This window comes from Dromaius novaehollandiae, chromosome 20 (genome assembly GCF_036370855.1).
Source record: "Dromaius novaehollandiae isolate bDroNov1 chromosome 20, bDroNov1.hap1, whole genome shotgun sequence".
NCBI lineage: Eukaryota > Metazoa > Chordata > Aves > Casuariiformes > Dromaiidae > Dromaius > Dromaius novaehollandiae.
The window spans coordinates 3,149,991-3,162,794 of record NC_088117.1 but is presented as its reverse complement, the minus strand read 5'-3'; the positions used below and the strand labels follow the sequence as shown (position 1 = coordinate 3,162,794).

Genomic DNA, 12,804 nt, shown 5'->3' with positions numbered 1-12,804 from the left:
CTATCTATAAGTATGCTGCAAACATATTTTAGTTCTTACAATAACTATTTCCTATCACAGGCCTTATTTTTCATTACTACGAAAAGCACATGACTTGGTGGACTCTGAGTTTCTTTTTTATGATTAAGAATAAACACAAGAGCGAGCTCCCAGAGAACTCTGCAGCTCTTCCCTGTTGAGGCTACAAATGCACTGTTGAAGCAAAAGGTACTTAAGTTGTGTCACCCTGCTAACAGCTACAACACGAAAGCACAGAGCAGATGGTTTGCAATAAAAAAGAAAAGCACACGAAAACCTGGAACAAATCTTGAAAGTTTTGGAAGGATAAAGCATCAGGAGAGGCTCTTTCAAAATAAAAACACTGCCTCTGAAGACATTAACCAAACGTTATTATATTGGGTACATTTGCTTTCAGCTTCTAGAAAGATTAACAGGGAAATAAATATGGCAAAGCATATTGTACCTCAAGGCTGGTGCTGTTGCCTTCTTCGTCCATGTCTGGAGGTATAGCAGAGATGAAAAAAAGAAAAAGAGAGAGAAGTCTAAGTTAAGAGGCAACACTAATCCATAAATCACAGTCTTTTCAACTCCACAGTGCAAAGCACACAAGAACTGCTCTTCTAGGTGGGCATAACAAGCCAATTCGAGAGGAACACTTTTTCCCCCCCCCCTTCTTCTTGTTCATTATCCCTTTTTCTCCTCGCTAGGCAACAAAAAGCAGCAAGCTGCTCAAGGAAAAACAGAGTTTTCAGTAATGGCAGCTAATGAAGTACTCTGCTAAGTGATACGACAGGACTTCACTCAAACACCTAAGAGCGCAGCAGCCTCTGAGAGCGCAGCCGCCTCGGCACTCTCTCTTTAATGAAACTTCCTCAGGCAAATAGTGAAACATAAATACAGAAGACACCCCCAGGCGCTGGGGAGCCTTCCAGACCAGGGCCCCCCACGCCGGTATTACAACCCCAAAATCTTCAGGTTGCGCTTTCATTGAGGAAAATTAAAAAAAAAAAAAATCCCAGCTATGCTCCAGCCATGGGGAAAAGTCTTCGGGAAATAAGGCCGGAGCTTTAGTCCGTGGCAGCGGGTCGAGATGCTCCTGGGTCGGCCCCGCTTTCCCCCCCACTCCTCCCGTTCAGGAAAAAAACCACCTAAGAGGGACACGAAGGGAGGGAGCCCTCGCCCCGGTCCCCGCCACGCAGCGCTCGCCACCGGAGCGGCCGAGGCCCCGCCAGAGCCAGAGCCAGAGCCAGCGCCAGAGCCAGAGCCAGAGCCAGCGCCCGCTGCCCGCTGCCCGCTGCCCGCCTGCCCGGCCCGCCCCGCCCCAGCCCCGCGGCGCTCCGAGCCGAGCCCGAGGCGGCGCCGCAGCCCCCTCACCTGCCGCTGCCGCCGCCGAAGCCGCCCCGGCAGGGGTCAAGGGTCAGGCGTGGGGCGGGGGGGAGGGGGCTGGGGGGGGCGAAGGTCGCGGAGGGAACGCCCCCGACCCCGCCCTCCGCCGCGCCGCCGGGGCGAGGCGGCAGGCCACGCCCACCCCGCCGGCTCCTCGCCGCTGATTGGCTCGGAGGCGTGCCCACTCCGGCGCCCGGCGTGCTTCGCAGGCGCCGCGGATTGGCTGCTGCGTTGCGGCCAATGGGAGCGGGCGGTGTTGGCGTGTGCGGGCTGCAGAGCGCGCTGAGGTGAGGCGGCTCGGCGGGGCCTTGCGGGGGGAGCGGGCTCGGCGCTGCCGCAGCCCCGGGGCGCTGCGGGGCCCGGCATGGGGCTGCTGAGCGCGCTGACTCGCGGGCTGGTGCGGGGCGCCGACCGCATCGCGCCGTTCACCAGCAAGCGCGGCCCCCGCAGCCACAACAAGGGCCGAGGGGCCAAGAAGCTGGGCGTCCTCACCTCCAACAAGAAGTTCATCCTCATCAGGGAGATGGTGCCCCAGTTCGTCGTTCCCGACCTGACGGGCTTCAAGCTCAAGCCCTACGTCTCCTACCGCGCCCAGGAGGGCTCCGAGCTGCCCATGACGGCCAAGCAGCTCTTCACCGAGGTGGTGGCCCCCAGGATCGAGAAGGACGTGAAGGAAGGCACTTTCGACCCGAACGACCTGGAGAAGTACGGCTTCGAGCCGACGCAGGAGGGCAAGCTCTTCCAGCTCTTCCCCAAGAACTACGTGCGCTAAGGAGCGACTGGCGGGGCTCCTCGGGGCTGCTGGGAAGTGTCATCCTTGTATGGGACTTGTCCTGCACCAGCAAATATGGGACACTTTCTTTCACTGGCTATTAAAAGCAAATCCTCCCATTTTGTTTTTTTGTAATGTTTGATTTAAATTACTGTGGAAACTGTTAATTTCCCATCAGTGACTAAAGCGTTACTTGAGTCTTATGCCCTGCTTATAGTTGTGTGTTGTGTACATGCGCTCTATAGGTGCCCTATTCTCAGACAAGAGATGATTGACCAGGCACTGAGAATTTGCAGGAGGCAGATTCTCTTTCTAGGCTGCTGAAGCAAACATTTGTTACCTTTTGGGAAGTAGAGAGGACAGTTTTTATCTCTTTGGGAGAGTCTAGGGTTTCCCAGCTGTGGAGAGCAAGATACTTCAAACTGAAACAGCATGCCTCAGTACAGGCAGATACTGCTACTACCACTGCTGCCAGTGGTGACAGCAGCCAAAAAAGGCTCTTTATATGAGCACTCAAATGAACTTATATTACTCTAGCTAAAATGAAGTATAAAAGGAAAGAAATGAGCCCTGCAACAAGCAAAATGAAGTCCTTACCCTAAGGTCTCTTTTTGAGGAGAGAGTAGGAGAGAATTGTAGCTTATATTGAATGTCGCAATTATTCCAGGTTTTTCCAAGTCTCAGAGCTACTCTCTGTTTGATTTAAATGAAGATACAGTTAACAGGTACAACTGATGTCTGCTCCTTAGCAATGCAGCTGCTTGAAGTTCCAAGCAATGCCTGCGCAAGACAGCTGCTTAATTTTGAAATGTATCTCAATAATTGTGATTTCTCCTTTTAACGTATGTACCTGAAAGAGCAGTGCCTTACTTGTCATCAAATGAGATGGGTGCAAGGCACTCTTATGTAGCTAGTTGGGTATAGCTGTTTAAAGAAGTACTTAAATTCTAAATGTTTTAAGTAGTTGGAAACAATTTCTCTGACACACAAGCACGGGGATCACTGAGCAAAATGACTGGTTCTTCTATGAGACAGTTCTATGTATGAAGTTTATAGTTCTCCCAATGTCATACAGCATAAGCACAGGAATGATCTAAAGAAGGAAGTGCATCTGCAGCCAGTATAAGCTTCACAGTGTACCATTCATTATAGTCTCACTTTGACCTTTTGTCTTGGATCAGTATGGTTCTTTATACAAAACGCACACAAAAAGTCTATATTGCTTTGTGATTATAAGCTTAGCAATAATCCAACCAACAGGTGAAGGACTTTTTAAAATAAAAACTACCAAGCAAGATAAATCTCTTATATTGATTTTATTTTAGAAACATCCAAAAATATGGTGTTTTTTTTTTTAAACCAAAACTCTTCACAATACTAATATGAATCTTCATGTAACAGTGCTCAAGGTTTTCTAAAATATGCATTCACCCTTGAGAAATGGGTTTCAAAGCACTAAGATTCTCATTTGCTGTACCTCATTTTAGATACAACACTATTACAGATACTTGTTGCTGGTGTTTCTTTCCCTCCAGGCAACTAATTCTATAGGACTCTTAAAGAAAAACCATGCAAGCTAAAAGAAAATTACATAGTTTAAGAATTTTTTGTTGTTTTTAGGAAGATAATTAAGAACCCAGAGAAGGTGTTCCAGAAGTAGGGTGTTTTGCTGATGTTTCACAGTAAAAAAAGAAACCTAGTAGAGTAACCATGAGAAATTCTGCAGCCATTCCCAGAGGTAGATAGGGTAATGTTGTTAAGATTTTGGTTTCTGTATGTATTTATTTTGAACTTAAAAGATGTCAGGAAACACTGCTTAAACTTTTTGGAGGTTTTGATCTTAAAGCTGTTCACCTTAAAAAAAGAAAAGTCTTGACTTTGGACCTAAATCTATGTTTTGCTATGGATAGCAGAAAATATGAGTTTGAAACCAAGAGGGTTTGGGCATTTTTGGTAAAGTGTGGCACTAGAACATAGCAGGACTTACTACATGATTTATGGTAAACCAGATTGTGCTTTGCTTGGAGAGTGAAGTGAGATGACATCCAGGTGATAAGTCTGATGTAGAATTAGACTATGCAGATACACCAGAATCCTTACAAGAAAGGCCCTGCTCAGAACAAAACTTCCTGTAGCTGAACTGCAGTGTGTCAAATCAGTCAGTTTGGATTTCCTTCTAAAAGAGAATTTCTATCCACTAAAGATCACTATAAGCAAATTGCACTGTCAGCATCTTGACTGTCCTTGAGCATCTTCTCAAAGGACATACTAGCTTACAGATTGCACAGCAAGCTACATACACATCTAAACTTTACTCAGGGACTTTTTTGAAAAAAAAATCAGGACAAACTGACCACATAGTGTGTGTTTGTCTGTATGTAGTATTGCAGACAGGTTTGGTTTGGTTTGGAAGGAGGAGAACAGGCTTAGTAGATCGATCGTACAAATGCAAGTCAGCCTCGAAGGGGTTCAAATGTAACGTATAAGCATGTAGCCTTTGAGAGGAATGCTGCCCTACTCTGAACCAGTACATTCAGGGAAAACTAAACATGTCTGTGCTTGACCACACTCCTCAGCAAAGGCTTTCCTCAGTGCTGGAAATAAAACACCAATAATTCCAACAGTATCAGCCCTTAAAGACTCTCAAACTCAACGATAACAACTGGAAAAATTCCAACCAAAATTAGACAGGGCATAAGCTATAGATGTTGCTCTCAGTAGAGGAATTTTTCTATCCCTTTCCATTGGGACTCTCAAGGCAGACTTTCAAAAAGGTTAAAGTAAAACTGTGTTTTCTGACTGAGATCTAGTACTTGACATCTCTGAAGGGGTAGCCAGGCTCATTTCCCACTTCCAGACATGTAGGATATTATCATAGAATGAACAAGTTGCTACAATGCTCATTTCTTTTGGACTGTCTACTGGTCCAGTTGAATCACCGCTTCTGTCCAGGCCCACTCCGTTGGGTCTCGTAACTCCCGAGTCAGAAGCACTTGCTGACACAGGATCTCCCTCTAGGTTGTGACCCCCAGCCAAATCTAGGCTCCTCTTTACATCCGGGCCCCTAGCTAGGTCGGGATCCCCAGCCAACATAGGACCTCGCACCTTGTCAGGACCCCCCTCTGCTTTCAGTGGCAAGGCAGGGTCTTCACTCTCATCATCCAATATTACATCAAAAGTAGCCGTAGGAGACTCATAAATTATCTTCAGGTTTTGGACCTGCAAATTCAGTCTCTCATCTCCTTCCTCCGATCTTGCCACGAGCTCCTCGGAAGAGCGGCACGCAGCAGCAGAGTCTTGTATTACAGTCAGGGAATCCCTCGGACAGAGCCTTGACCAGTCAGCCCCATAGGCCAAGGAGTTGTGCAAGACATAGGATGTCAGGATGATACATTCCTCCGTGTTTTCCGCTTTAAAAAAAATGGAATGAGCAGATGTCAAGATGTGCAACAGTATGTTGTAGGCTGCTCACAAGCCATTCTAACATAGCCTATGTCATACAAGAAGAGCTCCCCTATCCCACATTACCGGTTACTGCCTTCTTCGCCACAGAGATAAGCAGCCTGACAATTTTTCAGCCACCTCTCACTAGCCTTGTCTTTTCCCTGTTCAGAGAGCAAACAGGAGAAGAGGGTTTAATGTGCAGAGGGTTTAGGAACCTCTTTATTCAAAACACCTAAAAAGTCTGAGACCATACAGTGATCTCCACTGAGCCATAAATACAGCCGGTGAAATTGCTAGATCAGGTTCTGGTTATTAATAAATTACAGGTGTGTTCTTCCCATGGGCTTTGAGCATTTGACTCTGATATCAAGTGGACCACTGAGCTGATCCAGAAGAACGCTAAGGCACAACCACTGCTCTCGAGAAGCGCTGCTGAGTTATCACAGTCTACCTGTTCTCCCCTTCCCTATGCAGAAGAAATGTTACCCTCATTTCACAGGCTGTGAATCCGCCCAAGCCCTGGAGAAACCCAGGAATGCAGCCAATTTATACAGGATTGTATTTGCAATGCAACCACAGGCAACTATTTATCAGGTAAATACTTTCTGATTCACATAAAGGGCTTATTCATGCTATGCTAGATTAACCAGATTGTGCGGCACTATTTTTCTGAGGCAATAACCAATTCCTCAACAGGTCAGTAACTTCTGCTAACAGTAGAGCATCATCTGACGTCCAGAACAGCCTCTTTGTACCATTACGATGAATACAAACCAGGATGGCCATGTCAACGGCTAATGCCTTTACACCAAAGCGAACAGGCTTTCTTCTTGTGAAAGACTGTTACCAGGTGTTTACACATAAATAATAATAGTGTATTTACCCAGCTATCAATCAGGATCGGTCTGAGAAAGCTACAGGAGTTACCTCAAGCTGGAATGAATTTCTATAACTATTAACAACATCTGGATCTTTCTATTTCTAGCAAGTTCAGAGCTGGAGCTTACCCATTAACCTGGAAGCAGGAAAGAAGAGCAGCAGAGCAGCACAGAGCTGCTCTTCTACTGCGCGTTCTACTCACCCAGGCTTCCACGGCAGTCAAGGATTTTGAATCCACTCTGCATGCAGGCTGCTAACAGCACAAATTCACAAGCTGGATGCCACTTTAACCTCCAAACTCCGCCTTCAACATGCGTGTCTGCCAACGGCTGCTTCATGTTCCTGGTGTCCCACAACAGCACATGCTCGTCATAGCTGGAGACAGAAACAAATATGCAGACAAGCTGCAAAGCTGATTCAGTGCACCAAGCCCAGAAGAAAATTAGGAAATATCACATAGTCTTTACCAAGCCAGATTTCTAAAGAGACCACGCCTTTCACACCTAGTGAAGCACAGCTAAAGAGGATTTACCTGCCAGTAGCCAGAAGATTCTCCCGGTGGGGACTGCACTGAATACTGCACACGCCCATTGAATGTCTGCAAAAGAACATCATCAGAGGGAAAAGAGAGAGATGTACAGTTTGAGAATGGAGTCTTCCTTGAAGTTGGAGGCCCACATTACTGCATCAAAGCCTCCCAGGGAAGGACAGGAAAGTGAACTCAAATTTCAGGATGATCGATATAGTGAAATACACAGGTAGAATTCCATCTACACAGCCAAACCACCTTTCCAGAGCAAAATTCCTACCCAGCCTCTCAGCAAGAATATTTTCTAGTAGTAATACTTGTACCATAAACTGCTATTCGGAGCCCATCGGAGTTGCAGCAAAACAGCTGCATTCCCAGCAGACTTCACTCCCAATGGTAATAATTCCATAGCAATAAGCCGCAGTGTATTTTAAAGGTTACATACCAAATTTCACTGAAGAGCTGTGCATACTGTTTTAATCATATTCTACCAGAAAAAAAAAAAATCACTTCAAATGAATGAACACTGGAAAACAAAATATTTTCTAAAAAGCCTGCCATAATTTAAATTATCTAAGTTCAACAACAACAAAAACCCCCAAAGCATAATCAAGACTCTTAGTTTATGAAGAAGCTACCACCATCTTCTTGTTTGGGAATCAGCAGTTGGTTGGTACCGTGCTCTTCTCTTACAATAGCTTTAGGGTACAGCTGCAGACACAGCTTGCTTACCTCTTGCTGGTGAAGACAGGAGTCTCAGGACTGCATCTTATGTCCCAGCCCTTTAGCAGGTTGTCATCTCCTCCTGCACAAAGACAAAATATTGCTACCTTAACCACCATCCAATTGACCAGTGCTGGGCAGAGGGTCCTCAGCTGGGCTTCCACATAACAGCTCAGGAGTGACACATAGCACCATCACTGCAATCATATTCAGGCAATCACAACAGAGCTCACTTCTTCTCCGTGGACTAAAGGACACTGATGTTCTAGGTGCTACAGAGATTTCACTCCTTTCCAAGGCACAAAGTGGGACTGAGGAAGAATTCCAGCTGAGGCAAAAAAGTTAAAGAGCTGATGCTTTTCTACCCTAGGATCTCAGAGCATTTAACAGACATACCAAAATTCATTTGAAGCTCATAGTACTCCCCATACCATAAAAGAGACACGCATTAGCAACAACCCCTCTTTGCTAAGCAAAAAATTTTGGAAAAAAGTAAGACTGGAATCTAGAGGCTCTCTGACTCCCAGTCTTTTCTTGCAAACCACAGGAGATCATCATCCTTTCTCCCAACAGCCAGCCAAAGCACAGTTTAAAAGACACAGCTCTCCAAATTAACTCAAACCACTTCCCACAATCAAGAAGCCTTCTACCCCTAACAGAGGCACCAACTCTCATAAAAGGTGGGATGCAAGCAGCATATCCCACCCTGGAAAGTAAAATCCCAAGGAAGATGCATCCCTAAACAGGCTATTCCCCCTCCCAGCCCCACAACTGCGATTCCCAGCATTCACAGACCTGAATACACAATGTCTGTGTCCCAGTAATTAAAAGCAGCAATCCAGGCCTCAAAGCTGTGAGCTTCCCACTGGTTCAGGACGTGCACAGAAGGAGCAGATTCATCTATGGAGAACAGATTCAGCTTCCCCTCTGAATCACTGCTGATCACTCTCAGAGGACATCCACTACAGTGGAATACAGAGAAAACATTAGCAATTACTAAAAACTCATGTCCTAAGAAGTTGCTAGCGTAAAAACCAACAGCCAAAATAGATAAATAATGTAACGTATTACTGTATACCTTTAATTCAACTAAACATTGAGAGAAACTGGTAGCAAAATGGAAGCAATGTGTGCATTTACAGAGTCCTTTTCAGCTTCAGACCATTCTATCTGAAAATCATCAGCACTAATGACTCACTCATTCACTGATCTCACATAGGGAGCAATCAAGCTCATATCTGAGCAACAGAAAAACACAATCTTGGGTCTTTCTTTTCCCTTGATGCATAACTTGACTTCTCACATGCTTGATATTAAATCAATAAACAAACTCCATGTAAAGAGGGATTTTTTCCTCCAGGTCAAACTGACAAGGACCTCTCAGAGTCTCCTACCTCTCCTGGAACATGAGGAGAGATCTTATGATTTTATGCCTGCTATCACAGGCATCTGAAGCACTGGCTGATCCCAAGCTTTTGTGCTCTCTCTCTGTAGCACAGTTCACTTGCAGTTTCTGGACACAATTTGCTATAAAACACTGGCAAAAGTTTTGCAGTTCAGTGCATGGATTTTCTGACTTGAAAATCCTGTCTTGAAATAGATACTTTTTATTTGGTTACCTGCAATTGTAGGTACATGACTTAGGGCTTCTTTCCAGTTCCACATGACACAATAGTTACCAACTATACTCAATCTCCCAGATTTACACACTAGAGAGCTGGGATCACCCCCCACCCCACATTCTACAGAGATGCAAAGGCTGCGTGTTCAGCATCAAGGAAGTGGCCATTTGTCCCTGAAGATACAACAGTAATAGGCTTTAAAGGGACTTCTCATTATGGCAATTATCATTTATCTTGAAGAACAGTGATTGAGAGACAAGCAGAAGAAGGAATATAAGAAAAAAGAAAGTAGAACTATGAGTTCTACTTACTCATTAAACAGTATGCACAGAAATGGCTTTCATTAGTAAAAGCACTAAATTACTTGCCCTAAAGCATTAAGTACAGTACTGACCTATTCTCACCCAGTTTCCAGCCTCATGCTGCATGCAACACTCTGTTTGCAGATAACTTACAGAAAACACATGTCCTAGCCCTTTCTTGGGCTTTCTGACATCCAGTGTATGAGCATTTGTGAGATGAAGGAGCCACTTCCAAACAATTCTCCCCTGTTTCTTACGAAACCGTGTTTAAACTTCCTACACATGCTATTTCCTTATTAGCAGCTCTTGAGTAGAACTTCACACTAAAACTTCAGCAGTTCTAAGACCAGACAGAGAGACTCAAAGGCAACAGGATAGAAGACATGCCCCTTGTCTCCCCTGCCCACCGTAGCACAACCTTGCATTTGCTATTGGTTTAGTCTCTGCTCTTGTTACAGCGGCCAAAGCGTATGTTCTTGTTCCTTTGTCACCCTTGCTCTGAAAATAGTAACTTCTAGAGAAGGTGTGGGGAGAGAGCTGGGAACAAGAATGTCTTAAGCCACTTCACAAAAAGCCAAAAGAGCTTCCTCAGAGTCCTAAAGTTATGTCTGTAAATGGTCACACATGCACACACACGCAACCTCCAAGAGCAACCGTTCTCTCCCATGCTCACCACTGTTCTCGTCCTGTGGACCAGTCTAAGGACAAGGCAAGACGCTGTGCACCAAGATCGACCCTGAAGCATGGCTCCAACATGCAGCTGTTCTTCTACTGGAAAGAAAAGGAATGGATTAAGACTGGGAAGACAGCAGGTAAATCGCATCTGTACTACTCACACCTGTGGCAGGTGTTTCCAGAGATTAGATTCGTCCACACTACAGAAGAGATGAAATGTCCCATGACAACGTATAACAGCTTAGTACTAGCTGAAGGGATCTCCACGCAGGATCTCCACCCTTCTCCTTCCCATCTCCCACCAAACTCCTGTTGAACTTTACCTCCTCTCAGTGAGCCCTGAAGCACAGGAGAAATGATCTAATCACTAAATCCTCTCATAGACTGGCTACCATTTTTTCCACTCCCTGGAAACGGCTCTCTTGATTAGTCCCTTCCCTCATTGACTGAAAGAGCCCCCTCTCCAAAACTTTTCCTTGGTTTTAACAATTTTGCACATTTTGCTATGTTATTTGTTAGTCCATACTTATTCTCAAGTGAGTTTCCAGAGTTTGCTTCTGCTCCCCTCATCCCTCTCCTCTCCTACACTCTGCAGGTGGTTAGAGCCCAGCCAGGTTCTCAGGTGCCACAATGAAATTTGGAGAATTTATGAGAACTGTAGTCAGAAGACAAGAGAAAAAGTACTTGGCAGCTAAGCACACTGAGAAAGCCATGGAACACATAGAGCTTTCCTGCAAAGTTTCTGAACACTGCTAACAAAGCTCGAGATGTATTAAATCTGGGTTAAAGACAGCTTCAAGAGCAGCCGCTGTTACAGCCACCTACCTCACTTCCAGTGAGCTGGAGGAACTCCACAGCACCTGTCGAGTTTGCAATGCCAACCATGGGATGTTCCGCAACTGGAATGTGGCACCTAGAAGAACAGCAGTTAAGCAAGTCTTGAGTATACCTCTGTCTTGCATTCAAGGAGGAGACTTTAGTCATAACTTCTGTTCTAGGGTGTGAAGGAGAAGGTACTTGACCAAGAAAAATCTCATGAAGAAAACCTAAAGCTCCTCAAGTTTCCACAAACCTACACTGAAGGGAAAGATAATAACAAACAAAAGACATCCACGGTCACTGATCAGTCACTGATCCTGCTTGCCCATAAGTAAGCAGGAGACTGTAACACAGGAACAAGCCCAGTCTTTACTCACTGGCACAAACATGAAAACGTTTGCCTCCGACAAGTCAGGAAGTTAGTGAATATTACTGCTGCAGCCGTGCCAACAGCCAAAAAAGACCTCACAGTAGAAGACCATACCAAGGTCTCCAGCTAGTGCGAGCTCCAAATCTCTACAAGCCAACGTTACCATTTGATGTCTAGGATGGCAGGAGTGTCAATCCTTTGGATTTCCGTCAGCGGGATGTACGGCTGCTCCTCGTTGTAGTGATAAAGGTAGAGGCGCCCCGTCCGGTCGCAGGCCTCATTGCCTCCTCCGGGGTTAGTCTACAACAAAAATCAGGGAGAAAAGACTAGACTTAGCAACACTTCCCGCTCCTCCACACCTCTCCCTACCCGAAATCTTGCCGGCACCGGCTGGTAAGAGCAGGGAACAGGGCTGCCGCTTTGTAGTCTGGATTAACGCCTGCAGGCAGCCGCTACAGCTCCGGCAGAGCCAGCCGGGCCGGCAGCACTCGCGGGCCTCACCCAGCCCCACGGCAGCCACCTCCGGCCACACCAGCCCGGCCGAGGTGCGGCTAGAGGCGGCCGCCGCAGCGCAGGGGCCAGCGGGCCGGGGGGCCCAGCCGAGCCCTGCCGCAGGAGGGCAGGGAGCCCGGCCGAGGCGGCCGGAGGCGGGGGGAGCCCGGCCGAGGCGGCCGGCGGGGAAGGGGGCGCGGGGCTCTGCTGAGGCGGCGGGTGGGAGCCCGCCTGAGGCGGGGGGGGGGGGGGGGGGGAGGGGGAGCGGGCGCCCCTCACCGCGGCGGCGGGCGGGCGGAGGTGGTAGGTGCCGCAGGCCAGGATGCTGTGCCAGCCCTCCACCGGGCACCACTCCACGGCGTCGGCGCTGAACTCCGTGTCCACCACCTGCAGCGTCCGCGTCCGGCACGGCGCCGCCATGTCAGGCCGCGCGCATGCTGCGGCGGGCGGCGGGGCCGGGCCGGGCGGCGCCACGGAGCGGAGGGGAGCGGAGGGGAGCGGAGGGGAGCGGAACCGCCGCCGTCTGCTTCCCGGTCAGGGGCGGCGCGGGGCGGAGCCGAGGCCCCGCGGGAGGCCCGGGCGGAGGCGGCGCGGCGCAGCCCGACCGGCCGGGGGAAGGGGAGGCGGCCCGAGACCCCGGGGATGGGCGGAGAGCCGGGCCCCGGCGCTCTGCCCGTTTCCCCCGGGCCTCAGGGTACCCGGCAGACGCGGGCCAGGCCCCGGGGCCCGGCGGCCCCTGCCCACGCCTGTGCCCTAAGCAGCTCCGGGCTGAGGCTGGCCCTGGCGTCGAG

At 48.0% G+C, this 12,804-nt stretch overlaps 3 protein-coding genes across 4 annotated transcripts in view; 1 reads left to right on the top strand and 2 right to left on the bottom strand.

Moving 5' to 3' along the window:
* PNPLA7 (patatin like phospholipase domain containing 7) overlaps window positions 1-1,544 on the bottom strand; it is a 131,980-nt gene extending 130,436 nt beyond the window's left edge. The window contains exons 1-2 of the mRNA XM_026113824.2: window positions 1,375-1,544; window positions 464-498 (exon numbers count right to left, since the gene is read on the bottom strand). Coding sequence (XP_025969609.1) covers window positions 464-496 — 33 coding nt within the window. The 5' untranslated portion in view covers window positions 497-498; window positions 1,375-1,544. The remainder of the gene's footprint in view (window positions 1-463; window positions 499-1,374) is intronic.
* A 55-nt stretch (window positions 1,545-1,599) lies between these two features.
* On the top strand, window positions 1,600-2,361 carry MRPL41 (mitochondrial ribosomal protein L41). The gene has a single exon (XM_026113822.2). The coding sequence runs from the start codon at window positions 1,751-1,753 to the stop codon at window positions 2,156-2,158; it is 408 nt and encodes a 135-aa protein (XP_025969607.1). The 5' UTR covers window positions 1,600-1,750; the 3' UTR covers window positions 2,159-2,361.
* Window positions 2,362-3,459: 1,098 nt separating this feature from the next.
* Window positions 3,460-12,568, bottom strand: DPH7 (diphthamide biosynthesis 7). 2 transcript variants are annotated; one of them, XR_010392345.1, is made up of 10 exons: window positions 12,293-12,568; window positions 11,685-11,821; window positions 11,158-11,245; window positions 10,331-10,425; window positions 8,529-8,695; window positions 7,743-7,815; window positions 7,014-7,079; window positions 6,684-6,856; window positions 5,687-5,763; window positions 5,444-5,568 (listed from the first exon to the last, which is right to left on the bottom strand). XR_010392345.1 is itself a non-coding variant. In XM_026113821.2 (9 exons), the coding sequence occupies exons 1-9, from the start codon at window positions 12,431-12,433 to the stop codon at window positions 4,934-4,936; spliced, it is 1,575 nt and encodes a 524-aa protein (XP_025969606.1). In that variant the 5' UTR covers window positions 12,434-12,567; the 3' UTR covers window positions 3,460-4,933. The 2 variants fall into 2 exon arrangements, 1 of the variants encoding a protein (XP_025969606.1); XM_026113821.2 differs by lacking the exon at window positions 5,687-5,763 and having other exon boundaries at window positions 3,460-5,568; window positions 12,293-12,567.
* Between the last annotated feature and the right edge of the window lie 236 nt (window positions 12,569-12,804).

Coding starts and splice junctions, on each gene's coding strand:
- MRPL41 (XM_026113822.2), top strand. CDS start 1,751: ATGGGGCTGCTGAGCGCGCTGACTCGCGGGCTGGTGCGGGGCGCCGAC.
- DPH7 (XM_026113821.2), bottom strand. CDS start 12,433: ATGGCGGCGCCGTGCCGGACGCGGACGCTGCAGGTGGTGGACACGGAG. Junction 10,426..11,157: donor TCCAGCTCACTGGAAGTGAG/GTAGGTGGCTGT, acceptor TCTTTCCAGTAG/AAGAACAGCTGCATGTTGGA. Junction 8,696..10,330: donor TCCACAGGACGAGAACAGTG/GTGAGCATGGGA, acceptor ATTCCACTGTAG/TGGATGTCCTCTGAGAGTGA.